The sequence below is a fragment of the Aythya ferina genome, assembly GCF_964211825.1.
Source record: "Aythya ferina genome assembly, chromosome: 1".
Taxonomy (NCBI): domain Eukaryota; kingdom Metazoa; phylum Chordata; class Aves; order Anseriformes; family Anatidae; genus Aythya; species Aythya ferina.
This window is the reverse complement of record NC_140296.1, coordinates 196,737,438-196,763,458: the sequence shown is the minus strand read 5'-3', so window position 1 is coordinate 196,763,458 and position 26,021 is coordinate 196,737,438. Positions and strand designations below refer to the sequence as shown.

The 26,021-nt window shown below is 35.2% G+C and overlaps 1 protein-coding gene across 7 annotated transcripts in view; it reads left to right on the top strand.

Annotated features, from left to right (window-relative positions):
* Positions 1–26,021, top strand: part of CACNA2D1 (calcium voltage-gated channel auxiliary subunit alpha2delta 1) — a 425,824-nt gene that overhangs the window by 330,910 nt on the left and 68,893 nt on the right. For all 7 annotated transcript variants that reach the window (XM_084535082.1, XM_084535080.1, XM_084535079.1 and 4 more), the window contains exons 11-12: positions 12,092–12,250; positions 16,498–16,602. In XM_084535082.1, coding sequence (XP_084391208.1) covers positions 12,092–12,250; positions 16,498–16,602 — 264 coding nt within the window. The remainder of the gene's footprint in view (positions 1–12,091; positions 12,251–16,497; positions 16,603–26,021) is intronic.

Genomic DNA, 26,021 nt, shown 5'->3' with positions numbered 1-26,021 from the left:
CCTGTGCAATCCCCAAATGTTTCCCGTAATGGGTCCCACACTCCTAGGCTGCAGCCTGCCTCAGAGTGAAAGCAAGGTTACTGTATTGTAAGTTATTGGGTTAATTCTAGTTATAATTATAGTTACAGTTAACGGAGAGAAATGAAAATCAGTGCCAGAATACAGCTCATCCTGACTATCTTGAGCATGTTGAGGACAGATTATAGCCAGAAGGTGCTTGTCTGTCCCCACTGCCTAAAGGGAGCCTGGCCACTGCCTTGGACAGCACTCCCAATGCAAAGATAGATGAAATGAGCTGAGCAGACTACCTCTGCTGAGCTGAGAATGCAAAATGGAGTCAGTGGATGTAAAAAAAAAAACAGGCAAATATTTAAGGAGGAGATTAGGATCTTAATTATAAGATTTTTTTTTCCTTCTTTTATATTAGTGTTTGCTTTTTTAACATCAAAATTTTTACTGTTGTATTATTAACTGTAACTTTAATTTGCTGCAGAAGAAAAATGTCAAAAAAAAAAGTGAATGGTTTTGAAAAGGAATAGGGTAAATCTTAAGATCTATTTCACTTTAGATTTGTCATAATGTGTTAATTCTAAGGAATAATGTACTTGAGTGGAAAAAGACCCAAAGGAGATGGAAATTAGAAGCTGAAATTCTAATTTAGGTTGTCAGGAGCAGGGATGTTGCTGGAAACTGTACATTTATTACAGTACAGTGTAGCTTACAATTCTAGATGACTAAAAAGTCACCTCCATTCCCACTTTGAGGGATTGCTTTGGGCATCAATACAGATTTTTAGTGTCTCCTCTTGTACTTGTCAAATGTTAGAAAGTCAGGCTTCCAACAGAACATGGCACACGCTTCTTCAATTTCCAGGATAAATCCTAACTCTTTATTAGTTTAGTAGTATATAAAATGAGTATATTAGTAATATATACAATGAGTTGATAGCTCATGGTTGTACTGGTTAATAAATCTGTTGGCTTGTTTCAGTTTCTTAATTTTTAGTAAAGTACAGGACTCACTAAAAACTGTGGCATTTCAGATACTGGATGAGAAGTGCGTTTCTGAGTCGTCTTTTCAACCAGGAGACAGCGATTAGGGGGAGCTGTGACAATATAACTAAAAATCTGTAATGGGTGCTCCCTCACAAGAAACTCTTTCCTTTTCAGTTCTGAAAAGGCCAGGCTGTGCTGTCTTTAGTCATTCTGATGGGGAGAGATGACTCACAATGTTAATGAAGCAAGAGGATAATGCAGGCTGTCCATAAGGTTTGGGAGAAGGTGGGGGCTATGTGTTCTCTGTCGCCCTTTTTTAAAAAAGTATTTCCTATAAATATCCTCTGTTTAGGAGGTAAAAACTTGAAGTCATGTTAGCAAGATGCTAGATGGGTGTGGATCTAAAGGAACTCAGGCAGAACATGAATGAAATACTCACAGACTTGGCAAGTTTTACACTTTAAAGGCTCACGCACTTCCATGCTGCTTCTCTGCTTCTCTGCTGTAGCAGCAGCATCTCGCCTGTCAGCAGTATGCTGCCACAGCCTCCTTGCTGCTTGCAAAGCCCAAGCACCAGGGGCAGCCAGGCACAGCATTTCCCTGCAAGAGTGACAGGCAAGTTTAGGTAAAGCCCTGGCAAGGTGACACTGTAGCCCCCTGCCCTCCCCCAGCTATGTGGCCTGGCACTGATGTGTACATCTGCCTTCTCATTTGGTGCATTGACAAAATATTCATCTTGCTTTCGATGCCCAGAGCAGGAACCTCATGCAGCCAGTGAATTTATAGATGATGGTTTAATGTTCAAACCTTTATCTCATCATATTGGCCAAGGGTGTTTAATGTTCTAAACAGCACAAATTAGACCAAATGAGGATTTCCTCAGTAAATAATAATTAAAAAAAAAAAAAAACAAACCTCCAAAATCACTTTCTAGAAAGTCTCCTGCTACAGGTCTCATGTACAGTACATGTAGGGAGCATCCATGTGTGGTATACAATGCATGTTACAGCACTGCAGTAGTTGAGAACAGTGAGATTTCTGCAGCAGGTGCTTAAATTTCCAGAATTCAGACACATGTGATGTTAATTGTCCAAGAGAGCATGCTAACTTAGCCACAGCATCATGAAATGACCATAAATGAATTCATCGTGCTGAAAGACCTATGGCCAAACCTGACATTCTTTGTTGAACCATGAGATTCTCAGCGTGGAATCTCACTTTATGGTCTGAACATGATTCCTGCTGCACTCAATGGGAGACTTGCATTGATTTATGTGCAGATAATCCCACTAATTAGAAAGGTTAACTAAGATAACTGAGAGCAGATTCTGGTCCAGTATTTGATCCTTTCCCAAATGTTTGTCTCATACTATCCTACAATAATTTGTCAGCATGTATTTCATGACCTAACAGATTGTTGTTGAATGTTGCTGCTACCACTGATCTTTCAAGAATCCTTTCAGAAGCTATGTGTATAGATACACATGTACATGTATATGTACAGATAGATAAGTTTCACAGCTAAAAAAAGGGGGATGCATTTCAAGTATCAAGAAACACCAATAAAGTAGATTGTCGTATAATCTTAATTTTATTTCATGTTATACTTGCAATATAATTTCAGAGATGCACAAGTGCTCCTACTGTGTACTAGAATACAGTTTTAAATTGTCTTTACAATGTGTATGTAAGGTTGTACTGTATATCTGAATACTATCTATATGCAATTCATAGGATAGGAGATAACAGTTATTATATATATATATAGCAGCATACGAATGTTGAATTTTAACACCACATATTATTTTTTGCCATGCAAATTACAAAATGTTATTGCTTGAGGTGCCTCAAGTTTTCTGTGTACTGAGACCTACATGACAATAAAAGTTTGCAAATTGCTTTCTTACTGTTCTCTAAAAAGATTCTGCTAGATATTTGTATCATCACATAGCTGAAATACAGTTTGTAACTGGCCTTATTCAAGATTCAGTTATTCTTGGGATTAACCCTAAAATCCTATTACCAAGCCTACAGCACCAGGCAATAAAAGGAAAAGAAAGCAGCAAAGCTGGATTTAGTTACAAGAGGAAAGCCTGATAAAATCAGATCTATTTCACTATTGCTCATTTAATATGTAGAGATACAACTGGGTCACCAAGCTGATTTAGCCATGAGGTAGAAGTAGCATAGCAACAAACCTCAGCAGATTGAAAATCAGCAGCAGTAGTATCTAATTAGGCCTTCAGCAAGCTCACTATATTTTTCTCAATTTTCAGTATTCCCAGAGTAGTATTTCTGATTTATTCAGGTATCATGATCTTGGTGTTTTAGAAGTACAAGTTTTGTAACTGTAGCAAGTGTAAATATAGGAATTACTGCTTTGTCCAATTGCCTAATTTTCTATAAATGAAACATTTCTAGATGTTTAAAAATATGTAATTTACATACAGTTAAATGTGGTTTTATCTCATGAGGTGGAGTTTTTCTGTTTTTTTGTTTGTTTGTTTGTTTGTTTGTTTGTTTTGTTTTGTTTTGTTTTGTTTTGTTTTGTTTTTTGTTTATTTGCCTTTTTTATTTTTTAGTTTAGAAATGTCACCAGAACATTCTGATTAAATCTTATGTTAAATCATTAGATGTTAGTAAGCTAAATGGAATTAGTGAAGAATATTTTTTAGGATTTAGCAGTTATGGATGATTGAGATAATCTGATTTTTAACTTAGATTTCATATTATTTTTCAATAAGAATGTTATCACTTCTACAGTGTTAGAACATGAAGAAAGGAGCTTGCTTGAGAAATGTGAACTTTTACATCTCTTTATTCTAAGTATTGCAAACCTGGTTTGTAAACATGCTGGAAATAGTGGAAATAGAGATGCTTTTTTGGGGCAATATGGACTCTTTGTATGAAAAAAAAAAAAAGTCCATCCTCCTAGAGATGTGACCACCTGTGTTCAGATTGTAGAAGTTTTTTTTTTTTCCGATATTTTCTGATATTTGTTTTTTAATATTCAGTTCATACTCATTTTTCACACAAGGGCATGTAACTATTGTAATTACAATGAGAAATTTATGCCATGCAGAGAAGGCACTACCACAAAATAATGTTTCTAAGACCAACTCCCATTTTTTTTGTTATTGTTATAGTGCCACCTAGTGACTGAAACATGAACAAAATGTTTTAAAAAGTTTTGTTAATTTATTGGTTCTGACTTGTTTGTATTACTCTGTTTTCCAGGAATGATATTATTTACAAAATCTGATTCTGTGTTTTTCAAACTGATTTGCAGCACTGGCACTGCTTTCCCCAATTTCTTTTTTTTTTCTGACAGTTTGCATTCATATAAATGATTGCTGTCATTGCTGAGGATTGTAGTGTTCCTCCATGGATTAGTGCTTTGTCCAGATTGTATCTGATAAATATTGGCAGATGAAATTTGATTTCTTGATCACTTCATAGAAACAATAAAGCACATACTTGCACACAAATATATTTATTTATATACACATATGTATGAAGACATCAAATACATTAGGAAAGAAAAATATCTTGACCATCAGAAACAGTAATAAGTACTTCCTGACCAAAATGAATGCCACAAAATATTATTATTTAACTCTGTAGAATTTCTTCTTAGTGCTGCTGTTTTTAATGATTGCTTGTTTTGCTAATATTGCATATAATGTTAATTCTAGCACAGTGCACTGAAGGGAATACTTTGGAATCCCTTCCTATTAAAGAAGGAGAATCAAATATTTTATTTGTATTTGAATAACTGCCTACACTTGCCAAAAGAATGATTGACAATGGAATGCAGATTTAAATGCCTTATACCTCTCAGGAAATGGATATATAGAGAAATATATGGAGAGGGAAGTGTAGAAGAGAATTAGAAATGTTCATCAATTTATACATTGTGAAATCAGAGATTTTGTTCTTCCATTGCTGTAGGATTCAGAATCAATTGAGTTAGTTATGTGTGCATTCTGAAGGCATTTATGTGTTGAGAATTCATGCTTTAAGAATTTGTGCCTTATTTGCTCTTGTGGTTTAAATGGCATATGGTAAAATGAGAAATATCAAGTTAAAGGGCAAATCTGAGTACTTGGAGTTGGTTGTACAAAGGAAAGGGAAAAGGTGATAACATATCCTAATAGTGGGGAATTGAGATTAAAGCTTCTAGCCCTATCTTTGCTTTGGATTTGTTTGTTTTCTTCCCTGTTGCTTCACTTTTCTCACCAATGAAATGAGAACTCGTATTTCACAAGGAGTCCAGGATATTCAGTAGTGTTTGAAAATATATGTGATCTAAAGTGTGGATGTCCCTGGGAGTTACATGCTATGTGTTTCTTGATAAAGCTTGGCAACTGGGGAGAGGTCAGATGGTATCTGCAAAAGGCAGATTTATCAAAAAAATAAAAAAATAAAAAATCCCAATAGACAAGATAGTTTGTGTCTTTTCAGAATTAAATATATTCAACTGAATCCAGTTTTAGGAAAAAAAAAAATAGAATTATACACTTTTTTTTTTCTCCTCTCTTTTATTTGCTGTTTCCTTCCAGACTGCATGATAGCTTTGATCTTTCTACTAATCTCAAAAGTTTTTCAGGCTATTTATATACCATTTCTGAATACTAATCCTGTTTTCTTTTCTTTTTGGAACCTTTTCCCATGATTTTTTTTTTTTCCTTCTATAGTCTTATTCTGTCCTCTTAATGAAAACACCTGTCTGCAGAATCTCGTGTTGTTATTCATTTTTTGACCTGTTGTTATATCCACAGAGAACTTAGGGTGGGAGGAATAGGAAATATATCATAAATCAAAGGCAGACACAACAGGATATCCACACAAAAGGATATGAATAAGTTGGATAGGGAGAAATAACACATTGAAAAATACAGCTAGATCCTATACTGTGTGATATAATTATTGACCAGTTGCACAATACTGATAATCAAAAATAAAAATAAAAAAAAGGTTATCCTGTTTTCCATAGTTTCCAAGTGTTTTGTTACATGCCTACATAGTTTAGATCAGATACAGGAATAAGCTTTTTAAGTAGTCAAAAAGTAGAAGCAGTCATGAGTGGCTACATGCTGTATGGGAGTCTTTAGATTTTAACAATTGAATGGTTTGCAACCACTAATTGTCAAAGGCTTATTAAACCAAAGATAACTTTTGCTATCTTAACATGTGAAAAATTATTAATCTTGAAATCATAGAATCACGGAATGGCTGGGGTTGGAAGAGACTTTAAAGATCATCTAGTTCCCACTCCCATTGCCATGGGTAGGGACACCTCCCATTAGTCCAGGTTGCCCAAAGCCCCATCCTACCTGGCCTTGAACACCTCCAGGGATGGGGCATCCACGGCTTCTCTGGGCAACTCTGCCAGTGCCTCACCAACCTCTGAGTAAAGTATTTCCTCCTAACATCTAATCTAAAACTTTTACATTTACAACCCTTGTCCTATAATCTGCCTGAGTAAAAAGTTGCTCTCCTTTTTTTTTTTTTTTTTTTTTTTTTTTTTTTTATATATATGTATATATATATAAGCCCCCTTGAAGTACTAAAAGGCTGCAAAGAGGTCTCCCCAGAGTCTTCTCTTCTCCAGGCTGAACAGCCCCAGCTCTCTCAGCGTTTCTTCACAGGAGAAGTGCTCCAGTCCTCTGAGCATCTTCATGGCCCTCTGCACCTGCTCTAATAGCCCCATATCCTTCTTGTGCTGGGGCTCCAGACCTGGATGCAGGGCTCCATTGGGGTCTCACAAGGGGAGAGCAGAGGGGGACAATCTCCTCCCTCACCTGCTGACCCTCTGTTGTTGCAGCCTAGGATGCAGTTGGCCTTCTGGGCCTGCAAGCACATACTGGTGGCTCATGTCAAGCTTTTCACCTGCCAGAAGCCCCAAGTCCTTCTCAACAGGGCTGCTCTCAGTGAGTTCTTCTCCCAGTTCTGTGCTCCTGTCTGGGATTGCCCCCACCCAGGTGCAGCACCTTGCACTTAATGCCATTGTTGCCACTATATTGCAGATGATTGTAACTAAAACTAGTGAAAACTGTCTCAGTTTGGATAATTGAAAGTTATGAATACTCCTGGTGTTTGTCACATGGTCAACTGGTTAAAGAGCAAAATTATTTTAGCATTGTTTAGTGGGAATGACGAGCCAATTTTAAGGGCAGTCTGAAAGTTTTTACGCTAGAAATATTTCAGTTACTTCAGTATTTTTTTTTGGATTTGAAATTAATTCAATGTAGCCCTAAGTTTTGTTTCCTTCTTTTGGACATTTTAATATGACACACTTCAGACTCTTGCCTTCACCTCCTACCTAGTAAGAAGGTAAATGTTCATTTTGGAGGATTATTTTTCCTTCAAAAACTCTCATCTACTATGTTGACTGACAATAACATAAATGTTAGGTGTTTTATTTCAAAGCAGATGACTCATATATTTTCTTAATTAAATTAAACCATTTGCAGACTTTGGTTGATCTAATTTTCCATTCTACAAATGATCTATTTCTCTCCTTCATTTTACATTAACATCTGACCATCTGTAGATAAAACTTTGTTGGCCTTGACCCTTTTTCTTTGTTCAGTTTACATCATGTGTAAGTACAGTACAGTTTACTTGTTAACTGTTAAAACAGTTTGAGTCAGAATTCTTGTCAGTTTTTAAAATGTTGGTTTTGTATCCATAATTACCAATCCATATGCTAGATATCTGACCTTCATGGGAAGAGTTATCTTGATACATCTTGCAGGACTGCTAGAAAATGATTCAGAGGTGGAATTTAATGTTAGTGGCATTTCAGGGAAAGAAAATTCACTTGTCACTAAATCTTCAATGGAATGTCTTAACCTCTATTTTCTATAGCCCAAGACAAGGTATGACCATGATACTTAATTTACGGTTATATTTGAAATTAGCTCATTAAATAATTTGCATCAAATGTCACTGATGAAGAAGAATGTCTTCACTGATCTTTTTCAGATGAAATCGGCTTTTGGTGAGCAAAGCTACCTACCAGACAGCATTTTTATTCTACCTTACAAGTACAAGATTTGTACTGTAATCCTATCTCAAAATTAGAATTCATTTTCAGACCTTGGTCCTTTCCTTTCCTTTCCTTTCCTTTCCTTTCCTTTCCTTTCCTTTCCTTTCCTTTCCTTTCCTTTCCTTTCCTTTCCTTTCCTTTCCTTTCCTTTCCTTCCCTTCCCTTCCCTTCCCTTCCCTTCCCTTCCCTTCCCTTCCCTTCCCTTCCCTTCCCTTCCCTTCCCTTCCCTTCCCTTCCCTTCCCTTCCCTTCCCTTCCCTTCCCTTCCCTTCCCTTCCCTTCCCTTCCCTTCCCTTCCCTTCCCTTCCCTTCCCTTCCCTTCCCTTCCCTTCCCTTCCCTTCCCTTCCCTTCCCTTCCCTTCCCTTCCCTTCCCTTCCCTTCCCTTCCCTTCCCTTCCCTTCCCTTCCCTTCCCTTCCCTTCCCTTCCCTTCCCTTCCCTTCCCTTCCCTTCCCTTCCCTTCCCTTCCCTTCCCTTCCCTTCCCTTCCCTTCCCTTCCCTTCCCTTCCCTTCCCTTCCCTTCCCTTCCCTTCCTTTTCCCCCATCATAGTTACAAAAGCAGGTCAAGGCATGCTGAAATACTTCCACAGCACAAATATGTTTTCATTCCCACATGGCCAATGTACCTAATAATCACAGGGTGATTTATTGGTTACTTCTGTAAAAAACTTCTATAAGAAACACAATTGAGTGCGTCAGTGTTTTGCGTCAAAGTGAATTGATTACAGTTGCACGATCATTTGGTTGTTTTGCTGTGTAGGCAAAATGTGCTGCTTAACCACAGTAAATAAGTATCACCAAAACAAGGTACTAAAGGGAAGTAGAAAAATGAACAACCGTAACTTATTCAAGTTGATAAAATAGCTTTATAAAATATAAGGGCTTTAAAATCATGCGAATGAAAATTTTAGTTGCAAGTATTACATTTAAATTGCTGTGAAGGGCCCCTCAAATTCCTTCTTTTCTGGGAAATATGGGATAGATTAAAGGAATATTCAAACTGGAAATTTGGTTCTACAAAATCTAGTTCCAAGTGTTCATTTATTTTAAAGGTTTAGTTCACATAGTGACACTGGGAAAACTGGAAAACATTTTTTATCTTCATTATTTCATCCCGTTTTTGTACTTTCAATACTGTAAATGGTTTAGATACATGATACTATATTTTATAGTCATTATATAATGAAAATTAAATTTAAAAAGCCAAACCTTTATCACATTACTTGATATAATGGTCTCTTTTGTAGAATGCTTGGTCAAATACAGCATTGCATTTTTCAAAGTTAAAGCACTTGTTCATGCTTCTGTGCGTTTTTAGAAACAATTTTACCCTTGTGGCAAAAACAGAACATCGATACAAAGGGGACATAAAATTTTGCATTAAGTCATTTGAGAAAGACTTGCTCCCCCAGATTTTAATGGCCTGGGAAGCAAAGCTATAAAATTAGGACAGAATAAAAACTTTCCTTATTAATTAGGAAGGTATATTAAAATTCTTATGAATTGTCTCATAGTCTCATCCCTGGATTGTCTCATCCCTGCATAGCTAGAAATAAAACATTTTTTTTTTTTTTTTATCACCTCCTTTCCTCAGAAAGACAGCATCTATACCACAAAACATTATCAGAGTCTCAGCAAAAGGCAGTATTAAGCCATGAGGAATGAGCAAAAATAAGCTCCATGGAAAAATAAATGTAATATGAAGATGGTAAGATACTAGATCAGTTCTACACTACTTAATGCTCAAAAACTGACTAGTGGGCTTTCTTGATTAGTTTCTACACACATGCAGGAATGCTTTGTGGTACAATAATTTTATTAGAAGATGAAGAAGACAAATTAATTCTTTAAATTTATGTGACACTTCAGCATTTTGCAAGAATAAGAAATTATATGTGGAGCTGTAATTAAGAATCCAGTGTAGCAAATGCTGCCTGGATTTGTTCACTTACAGCTAAGAAAACTACAGATGCATCTCTGTGTCTAATTTCAAGAAGGACCTGGAAAAATTAGGCTAAACCTTCTGCTGAGAATTATGCCATTCTCTGCCAGTTCTCTCTACTATAATCTCTACCATATTCGCTGTTACACATCTGCTCTTACTAACTGAGTAGTGGAATTAGCATTGATTAAAGCAGGAATTTGATAAAAATGCTTTATTTACTTCTATTACTTAATTATTAAAAATATTTTGCAGTATATATTGCAGTAGTAGAACTTGAGTGACATATGAGCTATATGAGCATAAAACTGCAATGGAATGAAATTGGGCCCAAAGAACTTCCCATCCTTGCTGTAGCTAGATCTAATTTCAGGGACAGTGAGTGTTGCTTAATTAATCACTGAAATGATGAATTTTCTACCTGGGGCTCTGTGAAATACAATGGCAATGAAGTAAATTCAAGCAGGGCAGAATGAAGAATTAGTAAATGATTTTGGGCTACTAAATCTGTCAAAACCAGGCATGGATTATGTTGTTTCGCAGTGCCGTAAGTGTACAGAAAAATACATCTCTTGTAGTAAGGGAAACCAGTACATCCCTGATGGACCTTCTGGTGATAGCACAGGGCATGTACCATACAATGGTCTTAATTAGCATCAGTATTAGGCAGCTATTTGAAAATGTGAAAAAGTGGAAAATGCCCTAAATCTCCCATGCTAACCTCATACCTGTTTTTTTCTATGAAAGCAATTGACTTGGCAGATGTGTTTTGTTTTGATTTGATTTTTGTTTGTTTTCCTCTCTGGGGACACTGCTTATTTCTTTCTAATAGGTGTTCTTTCTGAATTTCTGATACTGCCCAGGCAGGATGATTCTTTTGGCCTTATGTATGACTTGCATGTGATTTGTACCTTCATTTGAGCCCATTCCTGAATGACAGATTTAAGTCTCACAACAGTGCTGTTGGTTGTAACACTATACTAAACAATGGATGGCTTTCTTCATGTAATGTCATAAAGTTTGATGACCCATTACTGCTTGTCACATTGTCTTCTCTGTATATATTACTGCAATTTTAAAAAAACAGTTTAAAGATTAGACACAACAATATTTTTGATAATATTTATCAACAATATCTTAAAAAAATACTATGTTGCAATTAAAAAGAGATTTTCATCAAGTAGAGTTCAAAACAGATTATATGCAATACTGTGCACTTTTACTCAAGACTATAGATAGAATCATACATGCTACAGCATTAAGAGAAGTCTCAACTTTGACTTTAGACAGATTGAAACAGAGGTAGCTGAACAGTTAAATGTGTTTCTGCATTCCTCTCTCCACTGGGATACATATATTTGCATATATATATATGTGGTATGTACATTTAAATAGAGAAATTTTAAAGAAATCAAAAACTCATTTATCCTTGTGCAGACAAAATTTTGTACATAAATTCTTTTTCTATGTATGCTTTTAAGCAATATCATAGTCTTGTATTAATGATAGAATTTGTCGTAGTCTTTTATGTATCTGTGAGCAAGAGAGCTCAAATATGTGTGTTCTCAATCCTCCTTTTTACAGCTATATTCTCATGTAATTCCCATCTCCCAAGAATGTGTTTAGTTTTCTTCAAGGTATATATATTAATTTATTATGACCTGCAAGTTTCATTGTTAAACATCAGGTTTAGTGATATATTAATACATACAACACGGAAGTAATCTGATAATTCAACCAACGTTTTTCAGTGATTAAGAAATTAAACATTTTCCCATATTTTTGCTCTGATTTCCCTAATTCTGTGTTTCGTGGTCATTTTATTATATGAGCCTGAAACAAAATTTGTAGGAGTTTTTCCACTGTTCTGGAAAGCAGATTTTTTTTGGATTGCAACATCCCCTTTTTTATTGTATTTATTGCCCAATTTTGAAATCACCAGCCAGGCACTGCTGGACTGTCTCGATATAGTCGTAATTAATATCCATGTGTCACAGACATTATCTCTTGGGCCATTAACCTTTACCACTTAAGTACATAGAAAAGAAAATTAAATTAATTGTACATCTCTGTCTTTAATGCTATTTCTGTTTGTTTTACAGTTTAATAATAATGCTCAGAATGTCAGTTGCTTTAATCATCTTGTCCAAGCTAACGTGAGGAACAAGAAGAAGCTGAAAGAAGCTGTCTATAAAATCTCTGCTAAAGGAATTACTGATTACAAAAAAGGCTTTAGCTATGCTTTTGAACAACTGCTAAATGTAAGTATGAAAGTCCTCTCTCAGTGCTCTAAAGTAAATTAAGAGAACTTGAATGTTCAGAAAGCTTTTACGTGTTCCTTCATTATGTAACACAGGTAATCATAAGATACCTTCATTTAGCAAGTAAATTTATTGAACAGTTTGTCTTGCAGATTCCCCTAATGCTTGAGAGGTTGTTAAGGCTTGGAAATGGAATTGTTTTTCACTGTGCTATACTGTTTTTACATCATTCATACACGCAATTTTATATTTATTGTATTCCATAAACAGTTGTCAGTGGCAAGAGCAGGACAGAGGAGAGCAGATAGTTCAGTCAATAGAGCTCAGACAGCAACAGTCAATAGGGAGATATTAGGCATTTGAGAGAATTCTAATTATAATTTGTGTATTTGTTTAGAAAAAGATCTGTTTTATATTCATTAAAAAATGTGTATTGGATCTTAACCTTAGAGTAAATAAAGCTACACCAATTTATAGAAGATAAGGGCCTATTTTAATAAATAATATTATATGTTCTGTTTTGTTTGTTTGCTTGTTTTTTAATTTATTTCAATGATGTCTCTGAGCAGAGACCTCTTTACTTCTTTTTCTGTCAGTTTTTGGACTGAAGGGAGCTTTCCTGTCATTGCATATACAGCTTAGGGCTAAAACTGATTGAAAGTTTTCTAACCTAGTAAAATTTTGATGAAAAAAATGAAGAAAAAGAAAATACAATGTTTTCAAGAGTTTCTACTCAGCAGATCACTGTTTTGAATAAACGAGATTTGGTGGGGAAAAGGTTGTGTGCCATCTGCTGATGTGTATGTAAAACTGCCAGTAGGATTTTAAAATAAATCAGACTTTTTCGGACCAGGCTTAACAGCGTTTCCTCTTTTTCTCTGTTGCCGTCTTATACAGAGGGAACCAGGAAGAGACAAGAATTGTTGCCAAACACATCTGGGTCCTCACAGCATTTATATTCAATTAACATTATATATTACATTTGGTATAGTACCACACATGTACTTTGTGTACAGGATGTACTAAGACGAAGACCTAAACACAGGGGAAGCCTCAAAATGAACCTGTTTGTAGGACTAAATAAGTGCTTAAAAATATAGCAGGAGATTAGTTTCATAGTGGGACTCTGTCTCTCCTTATTGGAGACAGAGGTGTAATTAGTCTCACAGAATCTCTGCAATCCTGTAAATTATGACTGAACATTGTGGATGTGTTTATCAAGGGAAATTAAAAGGTTGCACTAGGTTATAGAAATAGAGTCATCCTCTCCAGATATTGGCAAATCCATTTGGCAGGGAGAATAAAAATGCTGATGGAATCAGTGCTAGACTGTGGTGGCAAGATGATATAGTAGGTTGATACAATACAGGCTTAAACAACTAACAAAAAATATGCTTAGGGATAATTTCAATTTTTATTTATGATTTCAAGCAATCCAACTTCTTTAAGGTCTGTTGAAATGGAATATTTTTAGCAGCTCAAATTTTGATAATTTTGGTATAGCGTTTCTGAATGGCAGTTAGTTCAAACAATTTTCCTCTCTATGCCAAAGTAGCATCTTTGTCTCATGAAAAAACTTGTTATCCAATATATTCCTAGATGAAAATAAACTCTTCAGTTTTTTCAACATGTTAATTCATGTGCACATAAATGATCCACATTCCATGATTTCTATGCAGTATTTTTCCATTATTTAATGTTATATTAACTTGCTATTTCTTTGAAAATTATTATATTTTAGGTTCAGCGGTTCAGGACTTTTTCCCCCCAGACCATAATATGTCAAAAAATATATTTTAATCATCTCTTCTTGAATCAAGTAGTTTTTTTTGCCTTACTTTACTTTCCTTCTTAAGTAGTATGAAATTCATAATGAGAAATGCTCATATTTTTTCACTGTGGGCTCATGCTGAGTTTTTCATCCATCAGAACCCTCAAGTCTCTCTCCACAGGGCTGCTCTCAATGAGGTCTTCTCCCAGGCTGTGTCTGGGAATGTCCCGACCCAGATGCAGCACTTTTCATTCGGCTTTCTTGAACCATGTGGTTCACACGAGCCCACTTCTCCAGACTGTCCAGATGCCTTTGGATGGCATCCCTTTCTTCTGTTGTATCAACTGCACTACTCAACTTGGCATTGTCTGCAGACTTGCTGAGGGTGCACTCAGTCCCCTCATCCATGTCATTGATAAAGATACTGAAAAACACCGGTCCCTGGACAAACTCTTGAGGGACACCACTCATCAGTAATGGAATTACTGTGTGAGTTCTACAAAATCATGTTTATTCACTCCCTGAGCCAGTGACTCCATCTTTGTGCAAATGGGGGAAAAAACAACAACAAAAAAAACTAACAGATGTGTTGTAAAGGCCTTTCTGCCTTCCCTTTCATCAGTTTCAGGAAGCTGATCTGTTAAGTTCTTTCATCAGGATATGGAGTATTTTGTGTGTGTGTGTGTTGGAAAAGTATCATTTGCTCTGAGCTTACTCACTTTCAGATCTCCAATATCATTTGAATAATGAAATTGTTTTGTTTTGTTTTGTTTTCCCATGACAGAGCTCATCTGTAAGTTCTAGAAAAAAACACTGCATTTTTTTTCTGATACTGTATATGCATATTGCTAAGTAAACCATTAGAAAAATTATAATTTATGTAAACCCAACTGGTTTCAGTTTACATGTACAGTACACATAATAGCTGTCATTTAAAAATCAATAGGAAAAAATGTATAATACAAGCAGACATTGGTCCCCTTCTCTGTCATCTCTTTGGTTTCACTTTAATTTTATTTTGGCTCATATATTAAATCATTGTCAATGTAGGTGAGTTTCTTTGTTTATGAAGTATCCACTCTACTTTTATTACTTTTTTAATATTGAAAAAATTTCAGCCCAAAGCAGTGTCTTGTAGGTTGTCTTTCACAAGTAAAAAATGGTCATATATTATTTAATTCCAAATGAACCTCATTGTGCTGATGAGTATGAAAAGAATGCATTGATTTCAAGGGATTTTTTTTATTTGTGGCTGTATGTGAGAAAATCTTTGGAATTATTTTTTCAAATAATTAAGTAAGTAGTTATTCACTGAATGCTGAACGATCAATACAAAACGTTTCTGAGGCATTGTTATTCATCTGTGAGTATAGTGATATCAAATAAAGCTTTTGGTCTTAATCTGCAGAGAGCACTGTAGAACTGTGGAGCTGCAATGCTGAAATTAATTGGCTGATGGTTGGGTCTGGAGTTGTGGTCTCTCTGTTAGGGAAGAATCAGAGAGCAGGATGAAAAATAACAAAGGGGAGTTGGATCATCACACATGACTAGTAAGGAGGCAGATAGTCATTTATTCCATCTGTTCATGAAGACTAAAGCAAGGGAGAATTAGGTACTGTGTAAAGATGACCCATTTCTCTCCTTGACTGTATAGTAAATTAATGTAGCAAAATGTGGACTTGTGGAAGGGGAATTTGATTTTTTCTTTACAGTCTCTAAGGGTTTTACTCCCTCACATTCAACTGCTAAGAAGTACCAGGACGTGCCTAGCTACAACCAGTTGCAGCAACACAGAGGACAAGGAATGCTGGCTGTAAAATTTATGAAAAAATTGTTTAGACTAGATGCAAGTTTTCAGGCAATGAGGAGAGAAGATGAATGCCAGAGGAGGAGCCCTTGGCGCCTTTTGCAAGGAGCCAAAATTTATATTAATCTCTCCATTGTTCTTACTTTGGAACTGTATTTTTATTCCTTTGCATAGCACACTGTGTTTTTCTCAGTGGCTTTAATAGTTACTTTGACTGCTGAATTAGGAGTCAAGGGGGCTTCTCCTCAATTCTCTTTATTCCAGGCTTGCTCTCAAGAAATAATGAAGAGTCTTTGTGAGTAGGAGTCCAACAGAAAAAAAAAATAATTAAGTAATTCATGATGGGGGCAAAGAGCTTTCCTTGTGTTGGTGGTGGTAAGAAAGACCACCAGAGTGCTGTTCCTCTGTTTTGTGCCAGATCTGAAATGTGTTGAGTTTACTATCATGGAATGAAGAAAGGGCTTTTTTTTTTTTTTTTTTTTTTTTTTTTGGAGGTATTGAATGAATTAATTATTGGAAGTAAAGCCATTGCTCCCGAGAATGCTGGAAAATTTTTTCTTCCATGTTAAACATGGAAGTAAACATGTTGATGAGAAAGCCATTAAATAGAACAATTGTTATTCCTTATAGTCTGAAATAAAAAGTAAGCTTCTTTTTGTATTTTTACAGCACAGTGTCTCTAGAGCTAACTGCAATAAGATTATTATGTTGTTTACGGATGGTGGTGAAGAAAGAGCACAAGAGATTTTCCATAAATATAACGAAGACAAAAAAGTAAGTGATATATGAAAGATTTAATTATACAATAGCATGAAGAGGAATGTTTAAAAATGGAAGTAAAAACATTTTGGTATGCGCATAAAATATGCTGTAAAAACTTAGTGTTGAACCTCAAGGCAATTAAAGCTTTCTAAAGCTGTAATATTTCTATGAAAAGAGTATAAAATATATTTAAGATTTTACACTTTGTGTATTATTGTTGTCAAGTGGTGCAGAAGTATACAATAAGCTGTAAAAGTTAAAGTTTTATTGGTATTTTTTTTGCATTCCTCTATTCCTTGCATTATCAAGAAAAAATGCAGGTAGTTAGTTGATAGGATATGTATTCATATCTCCTCACTGAATATTTTAAATGGGTTTTTGTTATTCGTCAAGCAAAGGTAAAATTGGATCTCAGTATTAAAATCTGAATCTGAACAAATCTGGGTTTTGTGTTGGTGAAACTTGTTCTGTAATTTAGCCAGAATTATGGCCTTGACACAAGAATCACTGAATGTTTTGATGACATCACAGATGGACAAATACATAAATATATGACTCTCTCTATGTGTGTTTGTGTGTGAAATAAAATAGTTTTGTGATTGTATTACTATATTTCAGTGTAAATCATGTTCCTTTCTATTTTCCAATCCTCTTTCTAAAGGAAAGTATGAGTTAGGTTCATGCTATAACTGGGAACAAACACTACATCATGTGTTTGTGGATGTAGCTAGAAGTTAGATCACAGTTTCCTAAGACACTTTAGCAGCTGCCATGGATGCTTATGTGCATCCAAAGCAGTGGAAATATTTCATCGGAAATTCTCGTATATTTGAATTAATCCCTTCAAAAGGAGAACTGGAAATGCAAGACAATTTCCATTTCCATTTCACTCAGTGACCTTGAATAATCGTTTTGTATCTGCTTTATGTGTTTGAGATAGAATGATATGGTGTGGCTTAGTTAATCTTTCTGTTGGAGCTGAAAGTGTTTTTAAACTGACAATTAGAAGGAACAGCTGAAATTGTAGCAACTCAGTGTGTGACACACATGGCTGTATTCTGAAAATATATGCAGAGATTCCTCTTCAAATACTTGATAGCCTTTATTTTATTACATGTGCTATCAGCTAAAGGAAAGTGATGTATGAGGGGGAAGATGTATGGTTTATTTCTTATTATTTTACCTTTAATTTGCTGTTTTAGTAAGAAAGTACAGCGAAATATCCATCCTGAACAAGGAAACAGATGTGGAGATTTGTGGATGCATGGCAATCAACTATTCTGTGAACTGTAATAAATGAACTGCAATTTAAAGTGTCTGTTTTACTGCAACCTTTAACATTGTAAATTTATAGTATCAGGAATTGGTTTGTTTTGATGTATACTCATATATAATACACCCTCACTTTCTTCTCTCTACCAAATGGGTGTTCAGGCTTTTTATTGGAAAATGCATAATGGTAGTAATGGTCTCTTGTATTTCTGATTATTTAAGTGTATTTTTGTATATAATTCACGGCATTGCAGATGTAATGCAAGGCCAGTTTCCTAGAAATGTGATTAATTTATATATATCTAGAAGTCCATATCTGTAAGCACTTGTATTTTGTTACTGGATTGCTAGATTCCAATCCCTTGCAGCATTTCTCCAAGGTGATTTTGGAAATACAAAAAATACAAAGACAACCTTTGCAGGTATAATTTGAAGAACCATTTGCTTTCTCCTTAGAGTTTCCCATCAGGAACAATCCTTGTGTTGTCGAAGGGAAAGTTATGGCTGAAAACCTTCTAATGATACTGAACCAGTACATTCATTTTTAGAAATAGTAATGGAACCTCCCTGGCAATCCTTTGCAACATTCTAGTATTTCTGAAAATAAGACTAATACAAAATAGCCTTGTGGTCATTGTTTCTTTTGTAATACTAGACTTGTTTCCCAAATGATAGCACTCTTTTTCCCTCTCTCAAGTAGCAATGTGAGAGAGGGAAAAATGATAATGATAATAAAAGAATTTAGAAACACATTCTAATGTGAAAAATACACATAAACACCTATAATTCTGATTTTCTGAATAGTCATGGTGTTACTTTATTAGATTGCATGCTTTCTTATATTTACATTATCATCACTGCAATCATCAATGCAATCATCATTGCATTAGATTGCTGTTTTTATATATTAAATGATCGCATTTTTAAAGATATATGGATCTAGATTCTGTTGTCTTTACTGCAGTTTATTTATAATTTATTTCATAATAATCCATTGAATGTAAGAAGACCAATTTTATAATTATTGTTTGTAGAGAGACTATTCACTAAGTAAAGTGTTTAAAAGTTATCCATGTTTTACTCTGGTGGCACTTCATATTATCAGAATATATCAGCTCATATCTTTCTTGCCTGGTCCGCATTTGTTTGAGCAATTCTCCCTGTTTTGTGTACAGTGTACAAAAATGCATCTTTATTGTCATATATCATACTCTCATCTTAGGTATCCTGTATCGTAAACTTGTATTTTTTTTCTTGTAAAAACAAAAGAACTTTTATTCAAATCTGTTACTTGTTTTTATCTTCCTGATGTAAGAGCTGTCCATGTATTTTCTTCTTCATGTCAGTTACTTTTGTCATTTCTTGGTATGAAAGACAGTTAAATATCGTCCTGTCAGATGACATGACTTAGTACACTTGTGTACAGTACCCTTAGTGCAACCTTCCAAATTAAGAAGTGAAAGGATACAATAAGCAATTTAAAACTACCAAAAGATCAATCTGGAATATAGAGTCTAGAAAACTAAATTTTGGGCTGGCATGTAGTTATAGTTAAAGTAGTTTTTTGTCTTTACATCTCTATTAAAGAATGAATATGAGGATTATTATGAAATGTATGTAATTACTTTGAAGATGAACATTCCTAGTTTTCATCTGTTCAAAAGTGAAAATTGTAATTGTGTTTTGCTTTTGCATGCCTTTTTCGCTTTATAAAGCTAGATATTTTTTTTTTTTTTGTCACAGGTTGCAACTATATACTATGCCTGATATTTAAAAATTGGCAAGTTTACCATTATGGTGACATCTGGGGCACTCACATTGAATGTGTGAAATACCACACAATTACATCAGTAATGGGGCTGGTAAATTTTCTTTTTATTTGCACTCATACTGCAGATGGCTTCACTGAAGACAGCAATGTAAATTCAGTTGAAATACAGGCACAGTAGGCGTTTCCCACCCTAAGAATTGTGAATTCAACTTAAAAATAGGACTACAGTTCTGTGGGACAGATTGTGTGCCCTGAAATCTGTGTTATGAAGGATTGCTCAATTTGTGTAAGTAGGAAAAGACCTTAAACATACCTCATGCACTTCCAGTTGTCTGAAGTCTCCTGACATGACAGGTTTGTGGGGATCAGATGGACTGATTTCAGGTAGCATAAGAAGAAGAAGAAGGTAGCATAAGAAGGAGAAGCATAAGGTTGGTCTCATATCTCATTCTTGCAGAATTATCTGTAATGATTAATACAACCTCATTTTGTGTAGTTTTTTGTTGTTGTTGTTGTTGTTGTTTTTTTTACGGTGTCATTTGAGAGGAAAGGGTATACAGAGAAGTTTTTAACAATGACTCAGTTATATTAAAGATGCTTGCATGCAGTGTACACAGAGCTGCTACAGTGATAGAAGTCCTGTGTGAAAAGGCTCCAACTTGGAAAGTTCCACTGGGAAATTTACTACTGGCAGTGACTTTTTCCAAATGGGACAGATTCAGTGTGCCTATAGAATGACAGAATGAAATCTTTGTGAGAAAGCACTTGCAAAACTTCATTCTAGAAAAGAATTTCAGAGTTCTTCCAGCTCTCATCGTCAAAGGAGGCAACCAGTGCCTTCATTGCATCCATCATTGTGCAACTGCATATCATTAAAAAGATAACTACTTGGTGTTTAATCTGGGTAAATGAGTCATTCCAGAGAAGCCTGGAAGTGTTAGTTCTGTGAATGACCATTGAGAAAGCCAATGACTTTTCTGTTGAAGTAGCTGTATCTGGATTCTGATCAGGTGTCTGATCAGACTGAATAAATGTAACTTTGTGAGTACTCCTAAAGCAGAAAATAGAAACAGCATCTTTCTCAACAGCAGTATCAACTTCTAATAGGGATTACCAACTGTCATAGTGCCAAAGCTCTTGCATTTCTGAGTGTGTGCTAGACTTGTGACACTGGATATAACATAAAAGTAATGAAATAAAGGATTGAAGTGAACAAAGTTCTGGTTTATATCTGACTGGCATGTAGCATAGTTTGGTAGATAAAATAGCAAAAATATTAAGACAGTTTTTACACTTTCTGATTTTATATTGTTGTCTGGGCCCCTCTACATTAGCCTTCTGTTATCTTTTGGACAACCAGAAGCTATGTTATTTCTTACTTCTTTTCGTAGAACCCCCGTGCTGTGAATTTTAATGGCGTGATGATACAGGAAATCACATAAAGGAAAAAAATCTCCAGCTAGCTGGTTAAACTGGCTCTCTGGCTCCTACCCTAATCACTTCTGTTTAATGGGTGTGTCATCTTCCAGATGTTAATTTTAGTGTATTGCATGTACTGCGACTTTCAGAACTGGTAAAGCTTAAATATTCTGGGTAAAATTTGGGTCAATACTCATAATACTCATACATTTGCCTTTTTTTTTTTTTTTTTTAAATAAAGTAAAAGTGGAAGAGGGCTTGCTACAGAGATATCTTACTCTTAAGGCAAATTATCTATTTTTAACTATTTCTTAGACCCATTTATTAATTTATTAAGGATTTGCAATATATCCACTCTCCAAGCTTCTGGGTTCATAGCATAGAGTAATATCATTTAATTAATGAATTTAAATGTTGCCTATCAGTAGTCTTCCTTCTGTGACACTATTCAGAAATACTTTATTAACAAGTTTCACAATACTAAATGATTTAAGGTCAAAAGTGTATAAATCCAGGAAATATATATATATTTTTTTTTTCCAATGTGACATTAGGTATAAATTTTTCCCCATAAGCCCAAAGTTTGAGTCAGTTACCTGACAATGTGTGAAGTCCTCTTCCCCCACTGGGAATCAGAGTAAAATGATCTTTAGAAATATGGTGTTTTTTTTTTTTTTTTTTCTTTTCCAAAAATATGTACATACCTAGCATGCATAGGAATATGTATGTACATATGTATGTACATAGGAATCCTCCTAGGCTGAAGTACCCCTCACATGTGTCCATGCCCTGGCAATGCTGATAACCTTTCTAACCTTGTCTTTCACTAATGGCTTTACCTTTACTATACATGTATGTCTCTTTTCTTAAAGGCTTCAATAAGGAAGTCATATTCATTATATTTCTTGTCCCCCCACTTTTCCCTTCAACTGACAAGTCTCTCATACTGTTATATATATGTACACAAGATTTTTGAGCAAGATTGCTGCAGGCTTAGGAAGTGCAGCAGAAAGTACAGCAAGACAGTTGAGTGTTTATTTTAGGAAGAAGATCTGCATGCAGAAAAGCATTTTTTTGCTTATGTCCACAGGGCGACAGGGCTATTATGCATTGATACTAAGTTTTCCTTTAGGCTGCTGTTGCATTATCAGTGTGAGTCTGTCTGGGTTACCATATGCATTTTTATTTGCTTTGCAAGATAAATCCCATGTGCTGGTGCTGAGAACTGCAGAAGGCTAATAAAAGTTTTAATGTAGTTTTGTTGAAAAGTAATCTTATCAGTCATATTGGAGTCATACGTATCTGTTATATAAAGCCCAAGTGACAGGTTGTTTCCTTCAAATTTGGCATGGAGGGGACTATTTGATATGTCTATTTTTGTTGATCTTCAGTTCCAAACCACTATATTAATACTGATTGATTCAAGGTGTCACGTACAGGTCAATGCTGCAGATGGCATAAAATGATTAATCCAGGCAACAGGGATAGGATATCACTTAATATTGCAAATACATTGTTTGTTTTGGAATGAAAACAAGAGAGTCGAACTGCATTTTACTTATTTATACAAACAAAATGCTACATATGGCATAGCTGGTTTTGATTATAGCTCAGAAGGTTGGTTCCAACTGTCTTCTCTACTAACTAGGTTCATTCTTAGAAACCTGTGATAGCAGTGAAATGCAGTGTGAGTTGATTGTATTCTTCTGTAACTAAAGAATTGGAGGACTGGGATTTTCTGCAATGAGCAATTAAATACCTAGGCCATGTTTGTTGATGTTTATATAACTCTACTGTAAAAGTATCCAATCCCACAGCTTCTTTATGCATTTACATTATTCTCTTTCACCACTACCTGTTGTGTATTTTTTTGTAAATTTCTTTAAGGAAAAATAAGTTCAGAGTTATTCTTTGTTGTTCTTTTTATTATTTATTATTATTATTATTATTTCATTTGTTTCTAATTTTGCAATTATTACAGAGAAAAACTAATTCTCATTATAATTTCCTCCTACATTTTAGGAAACCATTTTTATATTGTGACCTTCATTCATCATCCCATTCTTTTGTCTTTTCAACTAAACAAACTAATTTCTTTCAATTCCTCTTAAATTACATCTTTAATTCTATTTATTCTTTATTCTGTCCTGTGATGTGTATAAAGGCATGTTAGCTCTGACTTTCTTACCTCTACCTTTCATAAAACATGCTCTTGAACAGTTAGAGAATCTTAAGTGGTATGAAGAGAACAGAGGTTTTTTATTTATTATTATTATTTTTTTTTTCATGCAGCACTTAGGTAAATATATCATAGAATATAACTTACCTTTTGGGATTGTATTATGTTATTGAACAATATTTTCTTTTTTTTTTTTGCTTTCTTTGCTGCAATTCTTTTTTCCCAGACTGCTGCATTTTACAGGTATCCTTCAATTTGGGGTTGTGCATTTTACTTTCTTTTCTGTTTTGAATCTTACATTTCATTAGGGAGTTTCTACTTGGATGTTTAGTGTATTTCTCTTCATGAATTGCTATCTTTCTGGTAATCCTTTATTCTTTAGATTACCTTCCCAGGATACCCAACAAGCTAGTTCTCTGAGTTTACTCAAGTCTGTGTCTTTGCAATGTACTCCCATACCTTCCCTTTCTCAAAATAAAAATCACTCCCTGGTCTTTCACTCCAATTATCTTCTTCCTTCCAGATTTTCAGTTAATTCAGAAAACAAAACAAAGCAAAGCAAAACAAAACAAACAAATAACAACAACGAAACTAAATCTTTTCATCTTCTAAAATAAGAAACATTCCTAACCTTTTATTCAGGAATTGTTTCCTCTCATATTGCTATAGGTTCATGCTATATGAACCTATATAATTAAAAGTATAAATATTTTTATTATTATTATTTTATTTATATTAAAAGTATAAATATCTTTTTATGCTTCCAGTATTTATTGAAGGAAATGCTGTGAGTAAATCTCAAAGAACTGACTGTAATGAGCATAGCTGCAGACAGTTAATATATGAGTCGTATTGCAAGAAGAGGCATGTAAGAGAGTCCCACAAATCCCATTCATTTGAAAATGTAAGAGTGGACAAAACTTAAGAATTGTGACCTGCAGATAGAGAAGCTGAACTAGGCATGCGTGCACACACACACACACAAACAATATGATTAATAAGATTAGCAAATGCTTTTCTTCAAATTTACCTGTTACGTCCTCATGATTCTAACACTTGTGTATTCACTGATTCCAGAGATTTCCAAAGGTTAAATTTACAAGCTTGGTGCAGAACTTGTCCAATCAGTAGAATAAGTCATGTATGGTAACTCAGCTAGTAGAACTGAATATATTTTTTAAAAATGAATCAGCTATTATTAAGTGACTTGATAGAAAACTCAATTTCTAAATGGTGATTAGGCCAGCTGGTAGGTGGGTATTGAGCACTAGTTGAGCATTAGTCCATCAGTAAATGGGATACTTTCAAACAGGATGGGACATCTTTGGATGAAAAGATTTGTCAATGCACTGGTGGAAAACAAACAGAAATATGTAGGAGACTCAACTGGAGCTGAGAGGAAGAAGATACAGAATGGGAATCTTTATAGTATGAAAGAAAATAAGGGAACAGTTGAAACAAACAGATGGTAGCAAAAGATACATGTCTGCAGCAGCATAAACAGATGTCAGGTTAAGAGGGAAATGAAAATTTCTCAGGGCTGGGTCCTGTACTTGGGGCACAGCAACCCCATGCAACACTACAGGTTGGAGGAAGAGTGGCTGGAAAGTTGTCTGGAAGAAAAGTACCTTGGAGGTATTGGTTGACAGCCAGATGAATATGAGCCAGCAGCATGCACAAGTGGCCAAGAAAGCCAATGGCATTCTGGCTTGTAACAGAAATGGTGTGGCCAGCAGGCACAAATTGTCCCCCTGTACTCAGCTCTGGTGAGGCCACACCTCAAGTATTGTGTTCCGTTTTGTGCCCCTCACTACCAGAACACTGAGGTGCTGGAGGGCACCTTCTATGCCCTTCCAAAGAAGGGCTATGAAGCTGGTGAAGGGTCTAGAGAACAAGTCTTATGAGGAGCAGCTGAGGGAAGTGGGTTTTTTTAGCCTAGAGAAAAGTAGTTTCAGGGGAGACCTTATTCCTCTCTACAACTACCTCAAAGGAGGTTGTAGCAAGGTGAGGAACAGTCTCTTATCCCAAGCAAAAAGAGTAAATGGCCTCAAGTTGCACCAGGGGAGGTTTAAATAAAAAAAAAAAATCTACACTGAAAGGGTTTTGAGGCATTGGAACAGGCTGCCTAGGAACTGGTTGAGTCACCACCCCTGGAGGTATTCAAAAGTCATGTAGATGTGGTGCTTAGGGACATGGTTTAGTGGTAGACTCAGCAGTGCGAGGTTAATGGTTGGACTTGATCTCAGAGGTCTTCTCTAACCTAAATGACTCTGTGATTCTATGAAAAGGGAAATGAAAAAACATAAGTGTAGGTGTACTGTGAACTTCACTTATGCAAGTAGAAACCCCATGCAGCTTAAATGCAAGCTGTTACATATTGCTGCTGATGTTGTAAGGAAGAGTTACTTTTTAGGAGACCACATCAGTTTAGGGGGAGCAATGTCTGAGAAATCTTATCAAACAAGAATTATTATATGCAATTCAGGAGGACATTTGTGTAGTGTTTTGCAAAAATACTTCAATTATGACAAAAAGCAAGAAAAAAATCACCTCTCAAGTAAGGGATGAATAATCTGATGAGAAAGAGAAAATACTCTACTTGTAAAGTGACTTGCATTCAAAGTCCTGATTAGTTCCAAGGAAAAATCTAAAACCTGTTTTATCATATCTCAGGTGAATCATGTTCATTATTCTTTTGCATAGAATTTGATGTGTGTGCAGAATAGATTGTCTTTAATAGAAGAATGAGAAAGTGACTTTGCAATCTTACATTCATATGGTTATGACATG